General features: G+C 40.4%; 1 protein-coding gene across 4 annotated transcripts in view; it reads left to right on the forward strand.

The window, feature by feature from the left end:
- The window catches only part of CEMIP2 (cell migration inducing hyaluronidase 2), an 84,866-nt gene extending 78,056 nt beyond the window's left edge, over positions 1-6,810 (forward strand). For 3 of the 4 annotated variants that reach the window (XM_036893412.2, XM_036893410.2, XM_036893413.2), the window contains exon 24: positions 4,832-6,810. In XM_036893412.2, the coding sequence (XP_036749307.2) occupies positions 4,832-5,028 (197 nt within the window). In that variant the 3' untranslated portion in view covers positions 5,029-6,810. The other variant, XM_036893414.2, reaches the window with a different exon arrangement.
- The last annotated feature ends 15,045 nt before the right edge of the window (positions 6,811-21,855 follow it).

Consider the following 21,855-nt stretch of genomic DNA (forward strand, 5'->3'; position numbering starts at 1 on the left):
CAAGTACCCATCGGTGCAGAAAGACACCACCAATTCACTATGTGCCTTCTCTGTGCTACACTGTTTTCCCCGTGATCTCCCACACCATGTGTACTAAACATAATACCCCTCAATCCCCTTCTCCCTCCCTCCCCACCTGCCCTCTCACACCCCTCCCCTTTGGTAACCACTAGTTCATTCTTAGAGTCTCTGAGTCTGCTGCCATTTTGTTCCTTCAGTTTTGCTTCATTGTTATACTCCACAAATGAGGGAAATCATTTGGTACTTGTCTTTCTCTGCCTGGTTTATTTCACTGAGCATAGTGTCCTCCAGCTCCATCAGTGTTGTTGCAAATGGTAGCATTTGTTTCTTTCTTATGGCCGAATAGTATTCCATTGTATATATGTACCACATCTTCTTTATCCATTCATCTACAGATGGGCACTTAGGTTCCTTCCATATCTTGGCTATTGTAAAAAGTGCTGCAATAAACATAGGGGTGCATATGTCTTTTTGAATCTGAGAAGTTGTATTCTTTGGGTAAATTCCAAGGAGTGGGATTCCCGGGTCAAATGGTATTTCTATTTTTAGTTTTTTGAGGAACCTCCATATTGCTTTCCACAATGGTTGAACTAGCTTACATTCCCACCAGCAGTGTAGGAGGGCTCCCCTTTCTCTGCATCCTCGCCAGCATTTGTTGTTCTTAGTCTTTTCAATGCTGGCCATCCTTACTGGTGTGAGGTGATACCTCATTGTAGTTTTAATTTGCATTTCCCTGATGATTAGTGATGTGGAGCATCTTTTCATGTGTCGGCCATCTGAATTTCTTCTTTGGAGAACTTTCTTCATATCCTCTGCCCATTTGTTAATCGGCTATTTGCTTTTTGGGTATTGAGGCATGTAAGTTTTTTATATATTTTGGAGGTTAACCCCTTATTAGATATGTCATTTACAAATATATTCTCCCATACTGTAGGATGCCTTTTTGTTATGTTGATGGTGTCCTTTGCTATACAGAAACTTTTTAGTTTGATATAGTCCCGTCTATTCATTTTTGCTTTTGTTTCCCTTTCTCAGGGAGACGCAGTCAGGAAGAAGTTGCTCGTGCTTATATTCAGGAGACATTTATCTGTTTTCTTCTAAGAGTTTTATGGTTTCATGACTTACATTCAAGTCTTTAATCCATTTCAAGTTTACTTTTGTGTATGGGGTGAAACAATAATCCAGTTTCATTCTCTTGCATGTAGCTGTCCAGTTTCGTCAACACCAGCTGTTGAAAAGGCTGTCATTTCCCCATTGTATGTCCATGGCTCCTTTATCATATATTAATTGACCATGTATGGTTGGGTTTATTTCAGGGCTCTCTAGTCTGTTCTATTGGTCTGTGGTTCTGTTCTTGTGCCAGTACCAAATTGTCTTGATTACTGTGGCTATGTAGTACAGCTTGAAATTGGGGAGCATAATTCCCCCAGCTTTATTCTTCCTTCTCAGGATAGCTTTGGCTGTTCAAGGTCTTTTGTGGTTCCATATGAGTTTTAGGATGATTTTCTCTAGTTCGTTGAAGAATGCTGTTGGTATTTGGATAGGGATTGCATTGAATCTGTAGAAATCTCTAGGCAGGATGACCATTTTGACAATATTAAATCTTCCTATCCATGAACATGGGATGTGTTTCCATTTATTGGTATCTTCTTTAATTTCTCTCATGAGTGTCTTGTAGTTTTCAGAGAATAGGTCTTCCTTGGTTAGGTTTATTCCTAGGTATTTTATTCTTTTTGATGCAATTGTGAATGAAATTGTTTTCCTGATTTCTCTCTCTGCTAGTTCATTGTTAGTGTATAGGAATGCCACAGATTTCTGTATGTTAATTTTGTATTCTGTTTGCAACTTTTGCTGAATTCAGACAGTAGATCTAGTACTTTTGGAGTGGATTCTTTAGGGTTTTTTATGTACAATATCATGTCACCTGGAAACAGGGATAGTTCAACTTCTTCCTTGCCAGTCTGGATGCCTTGTATTTCTTTGTGTTGTCTGATTACTGTGGCTTGAACTTCCAGTACTATGTTGAATAGAAGTGGGGAAAGTAGGCATCCTTGTCTTGTTCCCGATCTTAAAGGAAAAGCTTTCAGCTTCTCACTGTTAAGTATGATGTTGGCTGTGGGTTTGTCATATATGGCCTTTATTATGTTGAGGTATTTGCCCTCTATACCGATTTTGTTGAGAGTTTTTATCATGAATGGTTGTTGAATTTTGTCAAATGCTTTTTCAGTGTCTATGGAGATGATCATGTGGTTTTTGTCCTTTTTGTTGATGTGGTGGATGATGATGGATTTTTGAATGTCGTACCAACCTTGCATCTCTGGAATAAATCCTACTTGATCATGATGGATGATCTTTTTGATGTACTTATTGCCATTGCAGGCTTTAGATTCGTGGTTACCAAAGGTTCAAGGTTAACTTCCTTACTATCTAAGTCTAAATTAACTCACTTAATATGCTCTTACAAACACAATCTAAGGGTTCTTTTCTTTTTCTCCTCCTTTTTCTTCCTATATATTCTTTATATATTAGGTATCATATATTCTGTACTTTGTCTATCCCTTATTGACTTTGGGAATAGTTAATTTAATTTAGCATTTGATTAGTAATTAGCTGTTCTACTTTCTTTACTGTGATTTTAATTCCTTTGGTGACAGCTATTAAACCTTCGGAACACTTCCATTTATAGCAGTCCCTCCAAAATAGATTGTAGAGATAGTTTGTGGGAGGAAATTCTCTCAGCTTTTGCTTATCTGGAAATTCTTTAATCCCTCCTTCAAATTAAAATGATAATCTTGCCAGATAAAGTAATCTTGATTCCAGACCCTTCTGCTTAATTGCATTAAATACATCATGTCACTCCCTTCTGGCCTGTAAGGTTTCTGCTGAGAAGTCTGATGTTAGCTTGATGGGCTTTCCTTTGTATGTGATCTTATTTCTCTCTCTGGCTGCTTTTAATAGTCTGTCCTTGTCCTTTATCTTTGCCATTTTAATATTATATGACTTGGTGTTATCTTCCTTGGGTCCCTTGTTTTGGGAGATGTGTGCATCTCCATGGCCTGAGAGACTATCTCCTTCCCCAGATTGGGGAAGTTTTCACCAATTACTCCCTCAAAGACACTTTCTGTCTCTTTTTCTCTCTCTTCTTCTTCTGGTACCCCTGTAATACAAATATTGTTCCATTTGGATTGGTCACACAGTTCTCTCAATAGTCTTTCATTCTTAGATATCCTTTTTATTCTCTGTGCCTCAGCTTCTTTGTATTCCTCTTCTCTAGTTTCTATCTAATCTGCTTTTAATACCTTCCATTGTGCTCTTCAACAATTGGATCTCTGACCGGAATTCATTCCTGAGTTCTTGAATATCTTTCTGTATCTCCATTAGCATGTTAATGATTTTTATTTTGAACTCCCTTTCAGGAAGAGTCATGAGGTGGTCCATGTCATCTTTCTCAGGAGTGAAATAATAATTTTACTCTCAACCAGGTTCATTTGGCATTTCATGTTTGTATATGGCACCCTCTAGTGTCCAGAAGCTCTACTCTGGAGCTGCGCATCCCCTGAAGCAATATCTGGGGTCACAGGGGAGTAGTATTGGTGCCTGGGGGAAGGAAAGAGCTGTTTCCTGCTTCCCGGCCTCTATGCCTATCTCCACTGCCTGAACCAGTGGGATGAGCACACAGGTGTAAGCCTCTATGCTTTGCGTTTGTAGTTGCTGTAGACAGATTTTCTCTCTGGCTGGCCTAACGCCAGGGTAGGATTTGCCAGTTTGCGAGCCAGGTGGGGCTGGCAGGGAGAAAGGCACAGTAGGCTGCTTATCACGGCGGGGGTCCTTGGAGCTGTGCAGCCAGCCAGGGAGCTGGAGTACCTGGAAATCATGAAAGCTCCCAACCTGCTGGACAGAGTGCACCTGGACAATTTTGTCTACCTGTCCTTTCTCCTGAGCATTAAGCTCTGTGCACTCCTTGCCCCTTTAGCAGCCCTCTTTCTAACGGCTTCCTTGTTAGGAAGTCTCTCAGACTGCTCGCCTTTCTTTTGTACCAGAGCAGCCGGATATGGATCCCTGCTTTCCACAAGTGGCTGGAATCTCAATCTCTCCAGGTATTCTGCCTGTCTTAGCTTTCCAGTCCCCCAATCACGAGAGTATCATGAAAGCACCATGAAATGTAGGTTTGTGCTCCCAGAGCAGATCTGTGGAGTTAGGTATTCAGCAGTCCCAAGCCTTCCACTCCCTCCGTGCTCCATTTCTCTTCCTCCTGCTGGTGAGCTGGGGTTGGGTCCCACCGGGCCATAGCTTTGGTACATTACCGTGGTCCGTGAGGTCTGCTCTTTTCTCCAGGTGTATGCAGTCTGGCGCAGCCCTTTTTCCTGTTGCTCTTTCAGGATTAGTTGTATTAATTATATTTTCATATATGCGGTTTTAGGAGGAGGCCTCTGTCTCACCTCTCACACCACCATCTTTAATCTGTATTTGCGTTATTCTATGAGATCAGCAGCAGGTGCATTTTTGTGGTGGAATGTAACTACCAGGCCATTCTCAGGGGCTTGTTTTACTGGAGTGGGTACCATTAAGATAATTCCTAAATAAGGAGATACTGTTAGGGGAAGTGTGCTGGGATGTGGTTTGTTATTTCGGGCCAGAGGTGGGTGGTAAGAATTTATTTATTCACTGATCTAAGGAAGTGTCGTTTTTTTTGTTTTTGTTTTGCAGCCATCTTTGTTTTATCTCTAATTGGCCTCCCACATTTCTTGCCTGGAACTAGTAGATATACAAATTGAACTTTTGTTGTTACTGTTTTCTTTGTGTGTTTTAGGGAGTACTGTGTTTTTGGGATTTAGTGGAAACTTCAAACCATCGTGGACTAAGCTGTTTACCAGTCCTGCTGGACAGGGCCTCGGGCTACTTGAACAGTTCATACCTTTGCAGCTGGATGAGTATGGTTGCCAGAGGGCGGGCTCTGTCCGCAGAAGAGACCTGGAGCTGTTAAGGCAAACTTCAAAAGGCCATTAGAGACTGACTATAACTTAAGTGCTGGGGGAAAAAAATGTGAACTAACTTATTTAATTTATGGCATTTTAAAATGACACTGTTAACCCAATGGAACCATTTTCCTGTTTGATACAGAAAGGGAAGAGAAGAGTTTAAAGCTATTGCTTAAATTACCAGCTCATATGCACCTTCTAGTTGTATAAAATGTTCAAGAATTTATTTGTATTTGTTAGGCTGGTATATATGGAGAGCATTTCTCTTATTCCTCACCTTCTGCCCAGGTTTTCTCATGACCATAAGCAGGGGTTCACTTTATTGTATAATGGGTTGTTGTGGGGTAGGGTGTAGGCTTCTGAGGGTCAGCCTGCGTCCTGAGAGGCCCAGCTCTCGAAGTGCCCTGGATACTTGAAATCCAATGCTCTGTTGTCATGAGCTCTGGGTCGGCAGTTGACTTGGGTGGCCAGCACGTCCAGTGATGCTTTGGGATCTGGACCCAGGCAGCCTTTTGAGGATTTGTGATACTGAATAACAGTTTTGAGTGGCAACTCAGGCCCAGCTCATGCCCTTTTTGGCCTGGACATGTGCTATTTCTATTCATTTGTATACTGATTCCTTCTAAGGGTTCAACTTTCTAACAGGACATATTTGGGGATAAAAGGGCTTTTAGAGATTAGACATCCCTTTAATCTGTGACCCTTGGGCAAAAACGTGGCCTGCACCAAGGTTTGAGGTTGTTGGGATCATTTTTGTAGCTTTAATCTTTAGCCTGTTTTGACAGTATATTTGTATTTAAAATGCAGAGCTGAACTGAATATTTACATTTTTGTAAAAAGAAGAAGGCCGTTTTCCTGAACTGTAAACTTGTGTCATTTCAACTTGCACAAAGGAAGTCTGTTCTTGAGTTTCCTCCTGCAGCCAGGTTTTGTTGTTTCTGTGTGTGGATTTTTAAAAACTTTCTCTGCTCACCATCTTACCAGGAAATTGCAGAAAGCTTAATGTTACCCCAAAGTAGTGTACTCAGGGGGAGAAAAAAGGGAGAACCTGTGAAGGGGCAGAGTCATGGAAGAAATATTCAGAAACAACCTTTATAGCCTTAGAGGAATTGGTTACTCTTAATTAATTCAATTGCTAAGAGCCAATTTAAAAAGGCACTATGACACCCTATTTCCCTTCTCATTGGGTGCATGTAACTCCTGCCAGTGAGATTACCTGTAGCAAAAAGAGATTGGCTCCGCAGCCTAGGATGTCACCACACCAAGAACAGAGAAGCATCAAAATGCTCTGGTCTTTTTCCTAAACCCACAGTGTGTGAACTGATGGCCACAGCAAGATGGTAGGAGGTGAGTTCAGACTGACTTGCCAATGAGTGCAGACACATTCACTTTCCTCTTCCAAGAGCAGAGGCTGACAGCCTGTCCTTTCATGTCCTGGAGAAACTGCAGAACGGCTCTGTGACTTCTATTACTTTACAAAATATGCTACCTCAAATTGCTACCGGTAAACCTTTCTGACTAAGTGCTCTTGCTAAGGGCACATGTCTTAATCAAAGTTTAGGAATTTTTTTTATTGTATACTGATGAATGAGATCTTAACCTATTAAAGATATTATTGGATCATGGTTCCTGAAGGTGATTAAAGTTTGTTTGTGTTGTGTTTTCTATGACTTAAATATCTTTTATGTGTGTTCTTAGAGTTTGGTTCTTTAAAGATTTGGAGAGGATATGTAAGTTCTAAGGCACTCAGTTTTTCTGATTCATATGCTAATAATCAGGGCCTAAGTTAAATAAAATATGTGTGCATGTATTTTTTGTATATGTGTGTGACTCAGTCTGTTATTATTGATTCCAGATTCCAGCTGTAAAGAGGTTATTGGCAGAAATGAGGAAGGGAAACTGGTTACCAAGTAGATTTGGGAAGACTAAGCTTCAGAGGGCAAGTGTCACGTACTACAGTGCAGAGGTTTTCAACCTTGCCTACCCATTGGAATTGTTTGCGAGCTTTAAAAAAAAAAATAGAGGCCTGGGCCCCACCCCAACCCCTATATTCAGATTTAATTGGTGTGGGAAGCAGCCTGGGCATTGGGCTTTTTAAAGCTCCCTGAGTGATTCTGACATGCACCCAGATTAGGAACCACTGCACTAATATAATAGGCCCACTGTTTAACTTCAGTCTCTCTTTTGTTGTGACTAAAACAAAATTACATTTATCTATTATTTTCATGTGTTATTCCCATATTACAGAACTCCCAGCCCTAAACAAAGCATTTCCCTATTGTCTCCTTTTCATAGAACTTTTTTTTTTTGTATGCCAACTTAGTATTTATTCCTGAGTTTATAACTGCAAGTTTCAAGACATTGTATTACCGTATCATAGAAAATGAGCTTGAATACATGGGGTAAAAAAAAAAACACATGATAAATGCCACAGACACTAGCAATCTGGGCTCTAAAACAATACACTTCCAGCTCATCCTTTTCGCAGAACCTTTAAATACTGTTTTTAGTCCTGAATTATCTCAAATTGTTAAATTCGTCATCTAAGCCGATAGGCACATTGCAGGCAATTGGGAGCTAGCAGTCTGTTTTATTTCTACTAAGAAAATTAATTCAAAGGTGATTTATAAGGTTGTAAGCATTTTCCATCAGGTGAGGCAGTTGGCCAAGCTCCAGAATGGGGCCCTCCACAAATCGGGCAGCTGATGAGAAACACAGGGCCTTCTCATATGTTGACAGACTCAGGTTTTAAGTCTTTACTGGGAGATTCCTGCCTCTCCATTTGAGCCAGCATGCCTTATATTATCTTCCCAGGCTGGTAGAGCATGCTAATGAGGAGATGAAAGGCTGACACAAGGTCTCATGGAAAATGACTCCAGAGTGGCTGCTAAACTGTTCATACGTGGGGGTGGGGCAGGGTGGATTTATGATTCCTCTGTTTTGTAGCTTCATCAGAAAAGAACACATCCTCTTGCCATTAAATGGATTACTTTGTTTGGAGCATGGGTAGGCTGTGAGATGATAGAGGCTTAGATGCTCCTGATAGCCAGGTGTTTCTTAAGAGGTGCACTAAGGTTTGGATAAGTAAGCCCAGTTGAAAGGCATTTCAGTAAGTGAGACTCCACTTAGTTGATGTGTTTTTTTCGGTCGTTCCTCCTGGGGTAAGTACTTAGATCCCATTGTGACAGTGTTTGTTGATTTTGCGATGAAGAGTTGAGTTTCTCCTCCAGAATTCTTGTTTGGTTTTCAAATACTTTAATAAAAACCTTGTTTAATAACTTGAGAGATTCCCGTAGACGTGAAGACTGGATAGGAGTAATTAGGTAACAGTTGTATCGTGACTGCTGGTCTTGATCTTGTCAATAATCCAGTCTGCAAGAAAGGTGAGCAGTCTGGGCTGGAGTTATTTTCCTACAAGAGGTCAGGGAGGAAGAAAATCAAGGAGAGGCATCTCCAGTCCCTTGCATACAAATAACAATTCTGTTCACATGCTGCTGGACTAATGGAGTCACTTGGAAGGTAGAGGGTTTTTGACCCACGTTTCTTCATTATGAGAAGCTGAAAAAAGAATCTGAATTAGGCCTTGGTTTTGTGGGGAAAGGCACACACACTTAATTTTTATGTGATAAAATTAGAGAATGACTGACTGAACTGTGAAGATTTCTAAATGAGGAACTGCCCCATAGGGCATCCAGAAATATCAGCCATAGGAAAATGTGAAGATGTTATATCTGAAAAGAAAGCAGAGAGTGGGTCAGATAGCAGCTTCATAAATAAGTTTCTAAATTTTCTTAAGGTGGGCAATGTAAATCTGCATTTGAAAAACAGTAACAAATTTAAATTTCATCTGCAGGAAAACTTAGGCTTTACGATTGCAATTGATCCATTGGGCTGGGAAAGGGATGCCAAACTTGTCCCCCTGGCTGGTTTGGTGCCAATCTTGAGCTAACAATGATTTTCACATCTTTAAATATAACATTGGAAAAAGTCAAAAGAAGAGAGTATTATTTTATGATGGGAAATTTAAATTCTGGTGTCCATAAATAAACACTCACTGGAGGACAGTCATGCTAGTTGGCTTACATATGGCAGTGGCAGACTTGAGTCATTGCCCCAGGGATGATGTGGCCTACAAAGCTGAAAATATTTACTGTGTTCTTTAACTGAAGAAGTCTGCTGACCCTTGATCTTGGTGAAGGGTATACTGGTGGTATTCATTATACTCTTCTTGGAACTTCGCTGAAGTCTGAAATTTTTTAAAATAGAAAGAGAAAAACCTGTATCAGAATCATCTGAAGTACTTGATGAAAATGCAGAATGTGAGGCCCCAGCTCAGACTGGAGAACTGGCATCTCTGGGAGCTGGAGCTGGGAATACAATTTAGTACAAGCTCACTACAAGCTCCCAGGTGTTTGTAATGAACACTACAGCTTGAGGATCTCCTAGCATGTATGAGCCCCTGTTATTTCTCTCCCTCTTTTCCTTAACAGAGAACAGATCTGAACAATCTGAATGTTGTGTTCTTAACCCTGAAGGCCCCATTTACACTGTCTTGTCCAGAACCTTTTATGGCTAATGCAGGGCAGAAATCTGATGCCCAGCACAGTGCCTGGCTGTTACTGGGTCAAAGGTCTGGAGCCCGTGAAAAAGCCCTCCCTCTAGTGTCTGAATTCTCACCATTAGAATCCAACAAAGAAACCCCAGCCATTCTTTATTTCCTGCAATTTATTTATTTTAAGGAGCTTAAAGGAAAATGTACATTTAACCACAGTCAGGGTGCACAGACTTGCAGAAACGTAGTTTTTCCTTTCAGAGGGAACTGCATCCAGACTAGTTATTTCACATTTATGGAAGCACTGGTTGGCAATTGTAGATTTATTTTTTTAAGGTAGAATTAATTATTTCATATAAGCAATTTGCTTTATAAGCAGAAATGTTTAGTACATGAACTTCATGGAGAGGGTGGCAGGTGGCTGAGGGCATTTGAGGGGTAATGAAATTGATCATTGTCAGGAAAGAGGATAGGCTTCTCTCTGGGAGGGTGTAGCAAGTTTACCTTCTTCCGCTGCCGCCCACTAGCCTACACTGATTATAAACACCCCGTTCCTGAGGGAGGAGGGCTTAGGTGATGTGGGAGAATGTAGGATCTCCAAATCTCAGGAGGCCAGGAGCATCATTAGCTCCCAGAATCGGGGGGTGTTGGGGGGGGAGAAAGAGAGTTCTGAGAGGGAAAGACTGTGCCAAAAACTTGCTGCCTCCCTCAGAAATGTGCATGTGAGCAGTCTTCTAAGGAAAGTGACCCTTACTGAGTAGTTAGTGGGCATGACACTGAGTGCCAGAAACAGTTCTTTGCTGTAAGTATGGTGGACGTTTTGGTGACCAACCAAGCTTGGGCTGTTCACGAGCCTCAGCTTTCTCATCTATAAAATGGGACTATGAGTAACCTTTGTAAAATTACAAAGGAGATTCAATGAGAAAAGCCATCATTCCCAAATATGGTTGGTCATCAACAATACCTGGGTGGTTTGTTTACCAGAAAACCAGATTCCCAGACACCTGTGAGTTCTGATTTAGCAGTTTTTTAAGGGCTATGAATTAAGGAGTCTACTTTTTAAAACAAACTTTGGAGATGATGCCAGGTTTGGGAACCACTGAGAGTGCCCAACAAAAGCCCCTGCTCTTAGAGTTAACCCACCTCCTGTCCCAGTGTGCGATCTCAGGCCAGGAAATACTTGGTTCATGACCTGGTTTGGGTGTCCTCATGAGGTCTGCATTTATGCTCTTGGTGGCCCCCTGCCCTGTAACTGGGCACACCAGCTGGGCCTGGACCAGAGCTACGACATGTGGGGGACAACTGTGAAATGAGAATATGTGGCTGCGCCCTGTTCTGCATCTGGTGGCTGCAGTTTTCTGCTCCCCATTCTTGTGAGGGAGAACATTAGTTCAACCAATAGGTTGTCTCTAACAGTCCCCTTCACCAGATACTAACACAGGACAGAGACAACTCATTTCTGATAATCTGTGGGTGTTTTAACCCCCCACATTATCACTTTCCTTCTTGCGGAGTAAGAAAAATGTGCACACACGGTGCAATGGTTCAAAGGTTTACAGCAAGCTGAAGCTACCTTAGAGGGTTTGGAAAATGAGCACCTTTAGTAACACACTATACCATGTTTCAGCACCCCCTTTCCTCCTAGTCATACCTCCTCCTCCTCACTGCCCAGGGTCCTCGGCTGGGGCCTTGTCACCCCGGGTAAGACCACATTCCTAGACCTCTGTACCTCCCACTCCCCATCATTACTCACATATTTCCCATTCCGACCCTCATGATCTTTCGCCCTTGCCAAACAAGCTCAAAATTATGTTGGTCCTTGGGTTCAAATATAGAACACAGTAGTTCAGCAGTCACCCATATTATTAAATCCTCACCCCCACTAGTGCAGTTACTATCTGTCAACATAGGAAGATGTTACAGAATCATTGAGTATATTCTCCATGCTGTACTGCCATCCCTGTGACCAATTTATATTATGTTGAGAATTTTTGTGCCCCTTTATCCCCCTCACCCTCCACACCTACCCACCACAACCCCTCCCCCATGGTAACCCCAAGTCACTTCTCAGTGTTTGAGTCTATTGCTGTCTTGTTCCTTCTGTTTTGCTCGGTAATAATGTTATTTTTTTGCGGGGGGGGGTGGTCAATTGGTAACATTTATTTATTTAAAGTATCATTGATATAATCTTATGATGGTTTTACATAAACAACACTGGCTTCAACATTCACCCACATTATCAAGTCCTCACCCCCTCTATTGTGGTCGCTGTCTATCAGTGGAGTAAGATGCTATAGAGTCATTACTTGTCTTCTCCGTGCTCTACTGCCTTCCCTGTGACCTACCTGTATTGTTAATGTGAGTTGTAGTGCTTCTTAATCCCCTTTTCTCTCCCCGAAAACCCTCTCCAGCACCTCCCCTTTGATAACAACTAGTCCCTTCTTGATGTCTGTGAGTCTGCCGCTACTTTGTTCCTGCAGTTTTTGCTTTTTGTTTGTTTGTTTGTTTGTTTTATTTTGGTATCATTAATCTACAATTACATGAGGAACATTATGTTTACTAGACTCCCCCCTTCACCAAGTTTCCCCCACATACCCCATTAGTCACTGTCCATCAGCATAGTAAGATGCTGTAAAATCACTACTTGTCTTCTCTGTGTTGCACATCCCTCCCTGTGCCCGCCTCCCCACATTATATGTGCTAATCATAAGGCCCCCTTTCTTCTTCCCCCCCCTTCTTCCTCCCTTCCCACCCATCCTCCCCAGTCCCTTTCCCTTTGGTAACTGTTAGTCCTTTCTTGGGTTCTGTGATTCTGCTACTGTTTTGTTCCCTCAGTTTTTCCTTTGTTCTTATATTCCACATACTAGTGAAATCATTTGGTACTTGTCTTTCTCTGCCTGGCTTATTTCACTGAGCATAATACCCTGTAGCTCCATCCATGTTGTTGCAAATGGTAGAATTTCTTTTCTTTTTATGGCTGAATAATATTCCATTGTGTATATGTACCACATCTTTATTCATTCATCTACTGATAGACTCTTAGGTTGCTTCCATATCTTGGCAATTGTAAATAGTGTTGCAATAAACATAAGGGTGCTTATGTCTTTTTGAATCGGGGATCTTGTTTTCTTCAGGTAAATTCCTGGGAGTGGCATTGCTGGGTCAAATGGTATTTCTATTTTTCATTTTTTGAGGAACCTCCATTTGCTTTCCACAGCAGTTGAACCAATTTACATTTCTACCAACAGTGTAGGAGGGTTCCCCTTTCTCCACATCCTTACATTTGGGTAACAATGCTATTTTAATACCACCCACAGTACCTGTAATGCTAAAAGTAATGTGTTGCTGGAGTTTTGTTTATCTGACTGGCTTGGTTTTTAAAGCAATTTTGCCCTCCTGTATATAAGGCTGAAGCCTAGAGGAAGTTATAGGTCTGGAAAACCACAGACAGGATAATCAGTCACTGGTAGTGGAGTCAATACTAACTACAGGATACAAGGACTTGTGTTTGGATGGAGTCCCTTCTGCTCATCCTCAAGAAGGTTATGGATAATACCATGATTTCCTCTTGCTTAAGTGATGTTCTCAGAACATGGAGACTAGATGAGTAAGCCTACCTGGCTCTGAAATATATAATCCATTCGGATTCCAGGCCCAGGGGCTTGGCCACAAGAAAGTATATTTATTCCAACATCTTCCTGAAAGCTGTGCTCTGTGTGCTCTGGAAAATCCCCTTTGTTTATAGTGTCTTGCATTTCTATAAATCACCTTATTTCAACAGCTCAAAGGAAGAGATTTGGTAATTATAGCTTTCCTTTGTTGCAGTTTTATATTGAAAACATATGCGAGCAAGGTTAAGTAAGGATCCAAGTGGATAGATGATATATAAACAAGATTAGGAATCACAAGGATTAGGGGCTTCCTGTGCATTTTATCCAGAGGAAAGGTCAATTACAAACACAAAATTATTTTTTTTGTGTGAAGAGGAGACCATTTTGTTATTTTGGTGGTCTATATTTTCTGCCTTTTGTTTCCAGTTCCTTGAAATGAGTTAATTTGATTTCAGTTATACATTTTTAATGTAATATCTGAAGTAATTGGATTTGAAGGCTATTGATAAGTAAAATTATTGGGTGTTTTAGATAATCAACTTCTAAATTATCAGCTTAATACCCAGATGTTGATTGCTGCTACATATTTGACTGAAACAACATGAGAGTGTCTTCTAATTTTATTTGGTCTTTTATCTGCTTACAAAAGACAAATGATTAATATGAAGCATAAAGGTAACCAATGAAAGACTTAAAGAAGAGTGATAATGTTGGAAGGAAAGGATGAGGAGAAATAATGACTCTACCCTGGCTTTCTTTAACTTTTCGCATCAACCATCTCTACATGTGAGCGAGCCAGGCAGAGCCAGTGGGGCCTATCTGGTCATCGACTCACTGAGTTTGCCTAGTGAGAGAATACCATTTAAACAAATCCTACTTACTTTGTGTGTGGGTGTGTCTCATACGTCTGAGAATTTATCCATTGTACTGATATCATCACTACAACCTTGACTTTAAAGTCTTTATGGCCTTGAACTTGAATTTAGTCTTCAATACTATGAATCTTGCATTTAATTAAAAATCTTCCACATGACAACCGTAAAATTTTAGCACCATGACCTTGAATTTAAAGTCTTCAACATTATGATCTTTATCATATTGGTCACAGATGTACATCATTTTTGAAATGTAGTGTGCAAAAGTATGTATTGTGTTGTTTACTAATAAAAGGTCCTTCACAATGTCTCATGTTGTCTAAAGTGAAAATACTGCTTCCGTTTTGTTTCTCCTTTATACACTTGACTATCTAACTTTGTGATAGGTGATGTGAGTTTTGTGTTAAAATTAAGTATGTTTCAACAAATGCTGGTGAGGATGCTGAGGAAGGGGAACCCTCCTACGCTGTTGGTAGGAATGTAAATTAGTTCAAACATTGTGGAAAGCAATGTGGAGGTTCCTCAACAAACTAAAAATTGAAATACCATTTGATCCAGTAACTCCACTCCTAGGAATTAACCCAAAGAAAACAAGATCCCTGATTTAAAAAGACATATGAGCCCCTATATTTATTGCATCACTATTTACAATAGACAAGATATGGAAGCTACCTAAGTGTCCATCAGTAGATGAATGGATAAAGAAGATGTGGTACATATTCACAGTGGAATATTATTCAGCCATAAGAAGAAAAGAAATCCTACCATTTGTGACAACATGGATGGAGCTAGAGGGTATTATGCTCAGTGAAACAAGCCAGGCAGAGAAAGACAAGTACCAAATGACTTCACTCATTTGTGGAGTATAAGAACAAAGCAAAACTGAAGGAACAAAACAGCAGCAGACTCACAGACTCCAAGAGTGGACTAGGGGTTACCAAAGGGAAGGGGTTGGCGAGAGTGGGTGCAGAGTGAGGGAGAAGAGGATTAAGGGGCATTCTAATTACCACTCATGATATAGGTAGGTCACAGGGAAGGCAGTAGAGCATGGAGAAGACAAGTAGTGACTCTATAGCTTCTTACTATGCTGATATACAGTGACTGCAATGGGGGGAAATGAGGACTTGATAATATGTGTTTTGAAACCACAATGTTGTTCATGTGAAACCTTCATAAAACTCTATATCAATGATACTTTAATAAAAAATATAATAAAGCATTTATACCTTAAAAAGAAATAATGTTTCCCTGACATATGTTTTTTTTTTTTCTTTGTAATTATATAATTGAGAGTTTGGAATGAAATCTCCAAGTGTCTAAAACTCACATTTTAAAAATAAATTTTGATTCTGATTTTGTAAAAAAATTTTTGGGTGACCTAGAGAATAATTATACTGGTATACATAGTGTTAAAGGAAGAATTCAGGACACTTGTTAAAGATGGTAAAGCAGAATTCACTCAAGGGGGCTATTACAATGGAGTTTTGTACTTGGAGAGAGAATTGGGCTCAACTTTGAATACAGCAAGAACAAATGGTGATTTATAGCCGAGGAAACAGGGTGGGGCTTGGGGAATGGAACTAAGAAGATACATCAGGGGTAGGGGAATCCTGGCTTGACAGCATTTTTGCTGAAGGCAGGCCAGGATGGGGATGAAGAGTTTGAATAGATATCTGTATCTCATAGGTTTGTACATAAGCTACCTTAATTACACATATTTTTATCAATTTCTTGCTCAGATGTGCAATGCAACATGTGCAGGGACATTCACTGCTCTGTTTTTATGTGTGAAAAACTGGAAAGAATGAATGCTCATCAGTGAGGGACTGCATAAATACATTATAGTATATCCATACATTGGACTACTGTACTCCAGTTAAAATGAATGAATGATGTCTAAGTATCAATATAGATATACCTAGGAAAGGTAATGCTGGGTAGACAAGGTACAAACGAATACAAATGAAATGATAACAGGATATTTATGGACACAAACATTGTTGAAGTTGCATGATCCAATTTCCTATTTCTAATAAGAGATTTTCTTTCTATTCTTGCTAACCATGGACATTAGTCATTGTATATATAGGTATCAGAAGGTTGAGGGTAAAAGCTCTCTTAAAAATTACCCAGTCTTCTCCCTTTTAAAAAAAACTTTTAAAGTAAACTTTCATTTTAGAATAGTTTTAGATTTATAGAAAAACTGTGAAAATAGTACAGCGAGTTCCCATATACCTCACACCTAGTTTCTTCTGTTATTAACATCTTTAATTAGTTGGTACATTTGCTACAATTAATGAACTAATATTGATACGTGAAATAGTCTATAGTTTATTCAGAGTATCTTAATTTTTAACTATTGTCTTTATTTGTTCTAGAACCCACCCAGAATACTATTTTATTAGTTATTAGTAACTAATTTTATTAGTTACATCTCCTTAGGCTCCTCTAAGTTGTAGCAATTGCTCAGACTTTCTTTTTTTTTTTTTTTCATGACTTGGACAGTTTTGAGTTGTGCTGGTCAAGTGTTTTGCAGAATGTCTGTCATTGGTGTCTGTCTGGTATTTTTCTCATGATTAGATTGGGCTTTGGAGAAGAAGACCATAGAGGTAAATTACCATTCTCATCACATTGTATCAAGAGTACGTTTTATTAACATGACTTAATGACTTTTGATGTTAACCTTGATCACCTGATAGAGATAGTGTTTGTCAGATTTCTCATCTGTAAAATTATTCTTTTTTTCTTTCTTCCATGCTATAAACTTTGGAAGGAAGTCACCATGTGCAGCTCACACTTATCTCTTTAAAAAGCGAAATTGTAGCTCAGTATGATAACATAATTTGCCCTAGGTCACAGACTTAGTCATATCTAGGCCAAAATATGATTTGGTTCTCAGTAAGAGGATTACCTAATGTATAGTACCTTAATTTTATTTTAAAATTAATCAATGTGATTAATTTTATGTCACTTAATGTTTTATGTTTAATTTATATGTAAAAATAAGGTGAAGGCAGTAGATATAGCACATACAAAATCCAGCTTCCCCTCCACCTAGCAACCGTTCTACTCAAAACATGGAATTATTAGATAACATATTTTTCATATTAACACACACACAAATTGATTTATTTAATGAAAGATAGCAAAAAGAGGAAAAACAGTAAGAATGAACAGTAAGAAACAAAATACAAAGGTGGTAGAAGTCATTCCAAACATATCAATAATTACAATAAACAGATGGAGGTTACACTCACTTTTTTAATATTGGATAAAAAATTTTTTCAGTTTGGATTAAAAAATAAAACAATACATTTAAAAAGTTTTGTCACACATAAAACCTGTAACTATGTAGTTGACAGATGTTAACTAGATTTATTGGGGTGATCATTTTGCAATATATACAAATATCAAATCATGTACACCTGAAACAAATATAATGCATGTTAGTTATACCTCAATTAAAAATATAATTGTAAGCTGTTTATAGATGTACTTTAAACAAAATGATATGGAATGATTAACATAAAAGGAGAGAAAATGATAGACTAACCAAAAAGGTGTTACAACAATATTAATATTGGATAATATTAATATTAATAGAATACTAATAGAATGTTCAGCAAGAAAATAGACAGGGAAAAGGATAGTGCATAATGATGGGATGTGGCATTAAGAGACAAAGAGGACTATCCTTTTCAGAAACCGACAGATCAAGGAGGCCAAATTAAGCAGCTACCCTGCTGAATCATGAAAGTAGGAAACAGGCACTCTCTCCAGTTCAGGATCTGTGGTTCAGTTCAGTTTACAGTGTACACCACATATTTCCCCTGTATTTCTTCAGTACATATTTTCAGTTCTTCACACTCACCCCGTGTTCTCTCATCTTTAGGCTTCATACAAGCTCTTCTCTCTACTGGAGCTTTCTCCTCCTCACTCCTTTTCCTGGCTAGTGCCAGCACTTCACCCTCCCCTGCAGTTCTCAGTTTAACTGTCGTATCCTCTGGGAAATAGTCACTGTGCCAGGCGGTCCCACAGCACCTCATACTTCTCCCACAGGGGCACTTGTGAGGCTATGTGGTAACTGCCTGCTATTTTTCTTTCTCCCCACCACACAACCCATGTTAGAGGACTGGGCTGTGTGTGCTCTTCTCTCTGTTGCAGCACAGTCCTGGTACATGATTGGCTTCTTTAGGAAATAAATCAGTGTACGAATGAGCTATATGAAAATGAAATGTGATCACAGATGGAGGGATTACTTCTACATAAGGAGATGGCTTCCAAGAATAAGTGACTGTTAAGAGAAAACTTGGAGAATGAATGAGAGCAATGGTTGTTCCAGGTAAGGGAACAGTGTGAACAAATGTCCGGAGGGAGAGATAGCTCATTATGGCGGCACATTTTGGGCAAATGGAGTGCAACCCACATTTCTGTCCAGCTATATATCTGGGGCCCGCAGTGTTCCAGCTGCCAAGCCCAGTTCTCAGAACACATGAGACAAACAGGCAATAGCTGTCTCGGAGAGAAAGGATTGGCAAACAGTGGACAGCAAGTTCACAAGTCACAATTCAAAAATCTACCTCTAATGTTTTTTTCTGCCAATCTGAATTTGGAAAGGAAGGGACAACGTGCAGTTTTTACCTTCCCCTCTCCAGCAGGCGCCCCCCCACGGAGATCTGGGAGAGCTGGCTTTGGTAAGAACTCTCACATTTGCCAGCTTGCAGTTCGCCCAGGATCCTGTCTGCAGGCCCCGGAGCAAGTGGGTGTCCCAGAAGGCCCCATCCTGCTCACCATTAACCGTAGAGGAGGAAAAATGATTTTCTCTTTACCCTGTATGGCAGGTGCTTGGCTGAGACCCCTTTTTTCTAGGGCATCTCCTAAATGGATAAGCTTACCTACCTAAGTGAAAAGTTCTCCACTGTGGCCACAGTAATTCAAAATTATATTTGGGAAGGTTAACCTGCTTGTTTAGTCTTAAAACACAATTTTATTCACCTTTGGCATCACTCTGGCCTCGGTCCAGTTTAACTCAGACCCGGTCCGGTTTCTAAGCCGGATCCAGTCCCGCTGGAGATCCAGTCCGGTTTCCAAGTCAGATCCAGTCGGACCCCAGACCCGGTCTGACTCCGGCCGCTTCTGGACCCAGTCTGGAAAAAGAACTCCAAGTCTGAAAGGTCTCAGGGAAAAACTCTCTGCAAGAGATCTACAGCAGCCTCCACAGACAACAAGCTGAAGGGCAGCCTAGGTATCTACGCCTCCTCGCTCCTGGGATGCCGACGGTGGGCGTCTCCTTCGGTTCCCTCTTCTGATATCAGAACTGTTAAAAGATAAACTGAATCAATTAAAAATTGTAAGTTTACTTGAACAAAAATTTATTCCAGTGCAGCAATGCGAGACTGGAAGTGGTTAGGAGCGCTCCACTGACCGGAACTGGGAAGACGCGGGAGTAAACTAAGGAAAAGATTGATTGGCTTATCTTGAAAGGCTAGTTGGCTGTTTGTCATTGGTTTTCCTTAGCGTTGAATTTTTGTAATTTTGAGGCATCTACAGGTCTTGCTCCATTTAAGAAGGGGTTGTGTCCTGGTAAACCCTTCATAAATTGAAAATGTATTTAAACCCTTAATCTGTTGCACACCATAGTTTAGTGCAGCCTACCTGCAGTGTCCTCAGAACGCTTCCATTAGCTTGCAGTTGGGCTAAATTCTTTAACACAAAGCCAATTTTATAGCAAAGTGTTGTATATCTCATGTAATTCATTGAATACTGTACTAAAAGTGAAAAAACAGAATGGTTGTGAGCTTATGGGTGCTGACGCTTCCTGATGGTGTGGCTGACCGGGAGCTGGGGCTCGCTTGCCTCCGGCCTCGTGAGAGTGTCCTACCGCCTGTCGCTAGCCTGGGAAAAAATCCAAATTCAGAACTCAAAGTGTAATTTTTACTGCATGCTTATAGCTTTTGCACCATCTTAAAGTCGAAAAATCATAAATCAAACCATCATAAGTCGGGACCATTTCTGTAGGCTTAGATTTTGGTTTGCTCACTAAGCCCCACAGCATTTGGGCCCCATCCATCTACAGGCCTCCAAGTTTAATTCATTTAACAGACGGCATGGTTTCTGATCAGGACTTTTTTACTGTGTTTACGCATTCCCAAGAACAAACCCTCTCCCCTGTCTCCCCAGTCTGCCCTCCAGCAGTCACACCTGTCTCTTGTCATTTCATTTGCTTTGCTCTGTCCCTTGGTGGGTCAAGGTTGGTCTGTTCTGCGGAAATAACAAACGTCTGATTTCCCAGTCTTTAGAGCTCTGGGGTGAGTTAAATCTACAGATGTTTATGAGTGGTGACAATCCCTGTTGGCAGATGTAGTAGCAACTTGTGTTTGGGAACTGGCTATACTGAATGATGCCAGCTGCTGGGGAATCCCAGGAATTTGCTTTCATGTTGATCAGACATTTAAACCCACTAAAGATCAGCCTCCTTGTAAACCTTAAGAGACTCAATTTTACTTACGCAATCTGAGAACATTTTTTGGTTTCATCTGGTGAGGTTGCGGGTGGGGGAGTGGAAGACAATTGTTCAAAGGAAGCTCTTTGTTCATCCTGACACTTGAATCTGTTTCATAGGAAAATTTCCATAGGAATTCTAGGAAGAGAAACAAATGGCTTAGGCAGAGAGGAACATTTGCTCTATGAAACATTCCAGTGGCTGGGTCTGTGGCCAGCAGGGAAGCCAAGCCGAAGGAATTTCAAGGAACACAGCACTTTTTAAAATTAGAGCCCTCTGGCCACAATGCTAATTGTTTCACATCAGCAACTTGGTGTATTGAGCTATGCCGACTTTGATGGTTTCTTTTCAGAAATGGGCTAACTCCTAGGGCTTATTGAAAAAGTTTGCAGTTAGAAAGAGAGTGGAATTGAGCTTGAGTAAGCAATCACAGGCAGCAATCTACCCTTACATTATAAATCCTTTCCTCTTCCCTGTTTCTTTAGTTGTCAGATGCTAAATGCTTGAACCTTCTGTGGTTCTCTTTTCCTAGGGAAGGGCATGGTGTAACTAGGAACCAGCGAACAGATATCTGAATGCTGTTGTCTAAACAGCTGGCATGGGAAACACACGGAAACAGAGTCTAGTGGTGATTTGAACAAAGCTCAAACATGCCTGGGGTTAAATTGGTTTATAGGAATCAGCAGAACATGGAAAAGAACCAAGCTGTGAAGGCTTCCTTTGGGAAGTTTTGCAGGATGAAGGCTAGCCAGATTTAAATAAACGTTTTTCATCAGGATTTCAAAACAAAACATTGAAAAAGCAGAGGGTGCCTCTGTCCTTCCTTGCTATCGGCCAGGTTTTTTAGTTCAATAAGAGGACTAGTGAATTGGGTGTGGAAAAACATGCAGTCTTTGAACAACTCAAGAATCTACCCCACCCATAAACATATAACACTGTGGGGTTGGGTTTATTTCTGTTGTCTAAGGTAAAAGCTAATTAATTTTTCTGGATGTGTTTACTGTGGTTCAGTGTTTATAGGACTGACACTGTAAGTTGGAGGCAATATCAAGTGGACATAGGAAGTGTAATTGACTTAGAAATGCCATACTGGTGGTATGTCCTTGTGCCTTATAATTCCTAGCTGCCATCTCCAGCATGGCTACCAAAGGAAGTTCAAGGTACAGTGTCTTCCTCTGTGTTATGGTGGTACTAAAAATACTGATTAAAAAAAAAAGTCAAGTCAACAGATAGTAATCCTCCCCTGCACTAGTGGGGATGAAGATTTAATAATATGGGTAACTGTTGAACCACTGTGTTGTGTATTGGAAACCAA

This window comes from Manis pentadactyla, chromosome 3 (genome assembly GCF_030020395.1).
Source record: "Manis pentadactyla isolate mManPen7 chromosome 3, mManPen7.hap1, whole genome shotgun sequence".
Taxonomy (NCBI): domain Eukaryota; kingdom Metazoa; phylum Chordata; class Mammalia; order Pholidota; family Manidae; genus Manis; species Manis pentadactyla.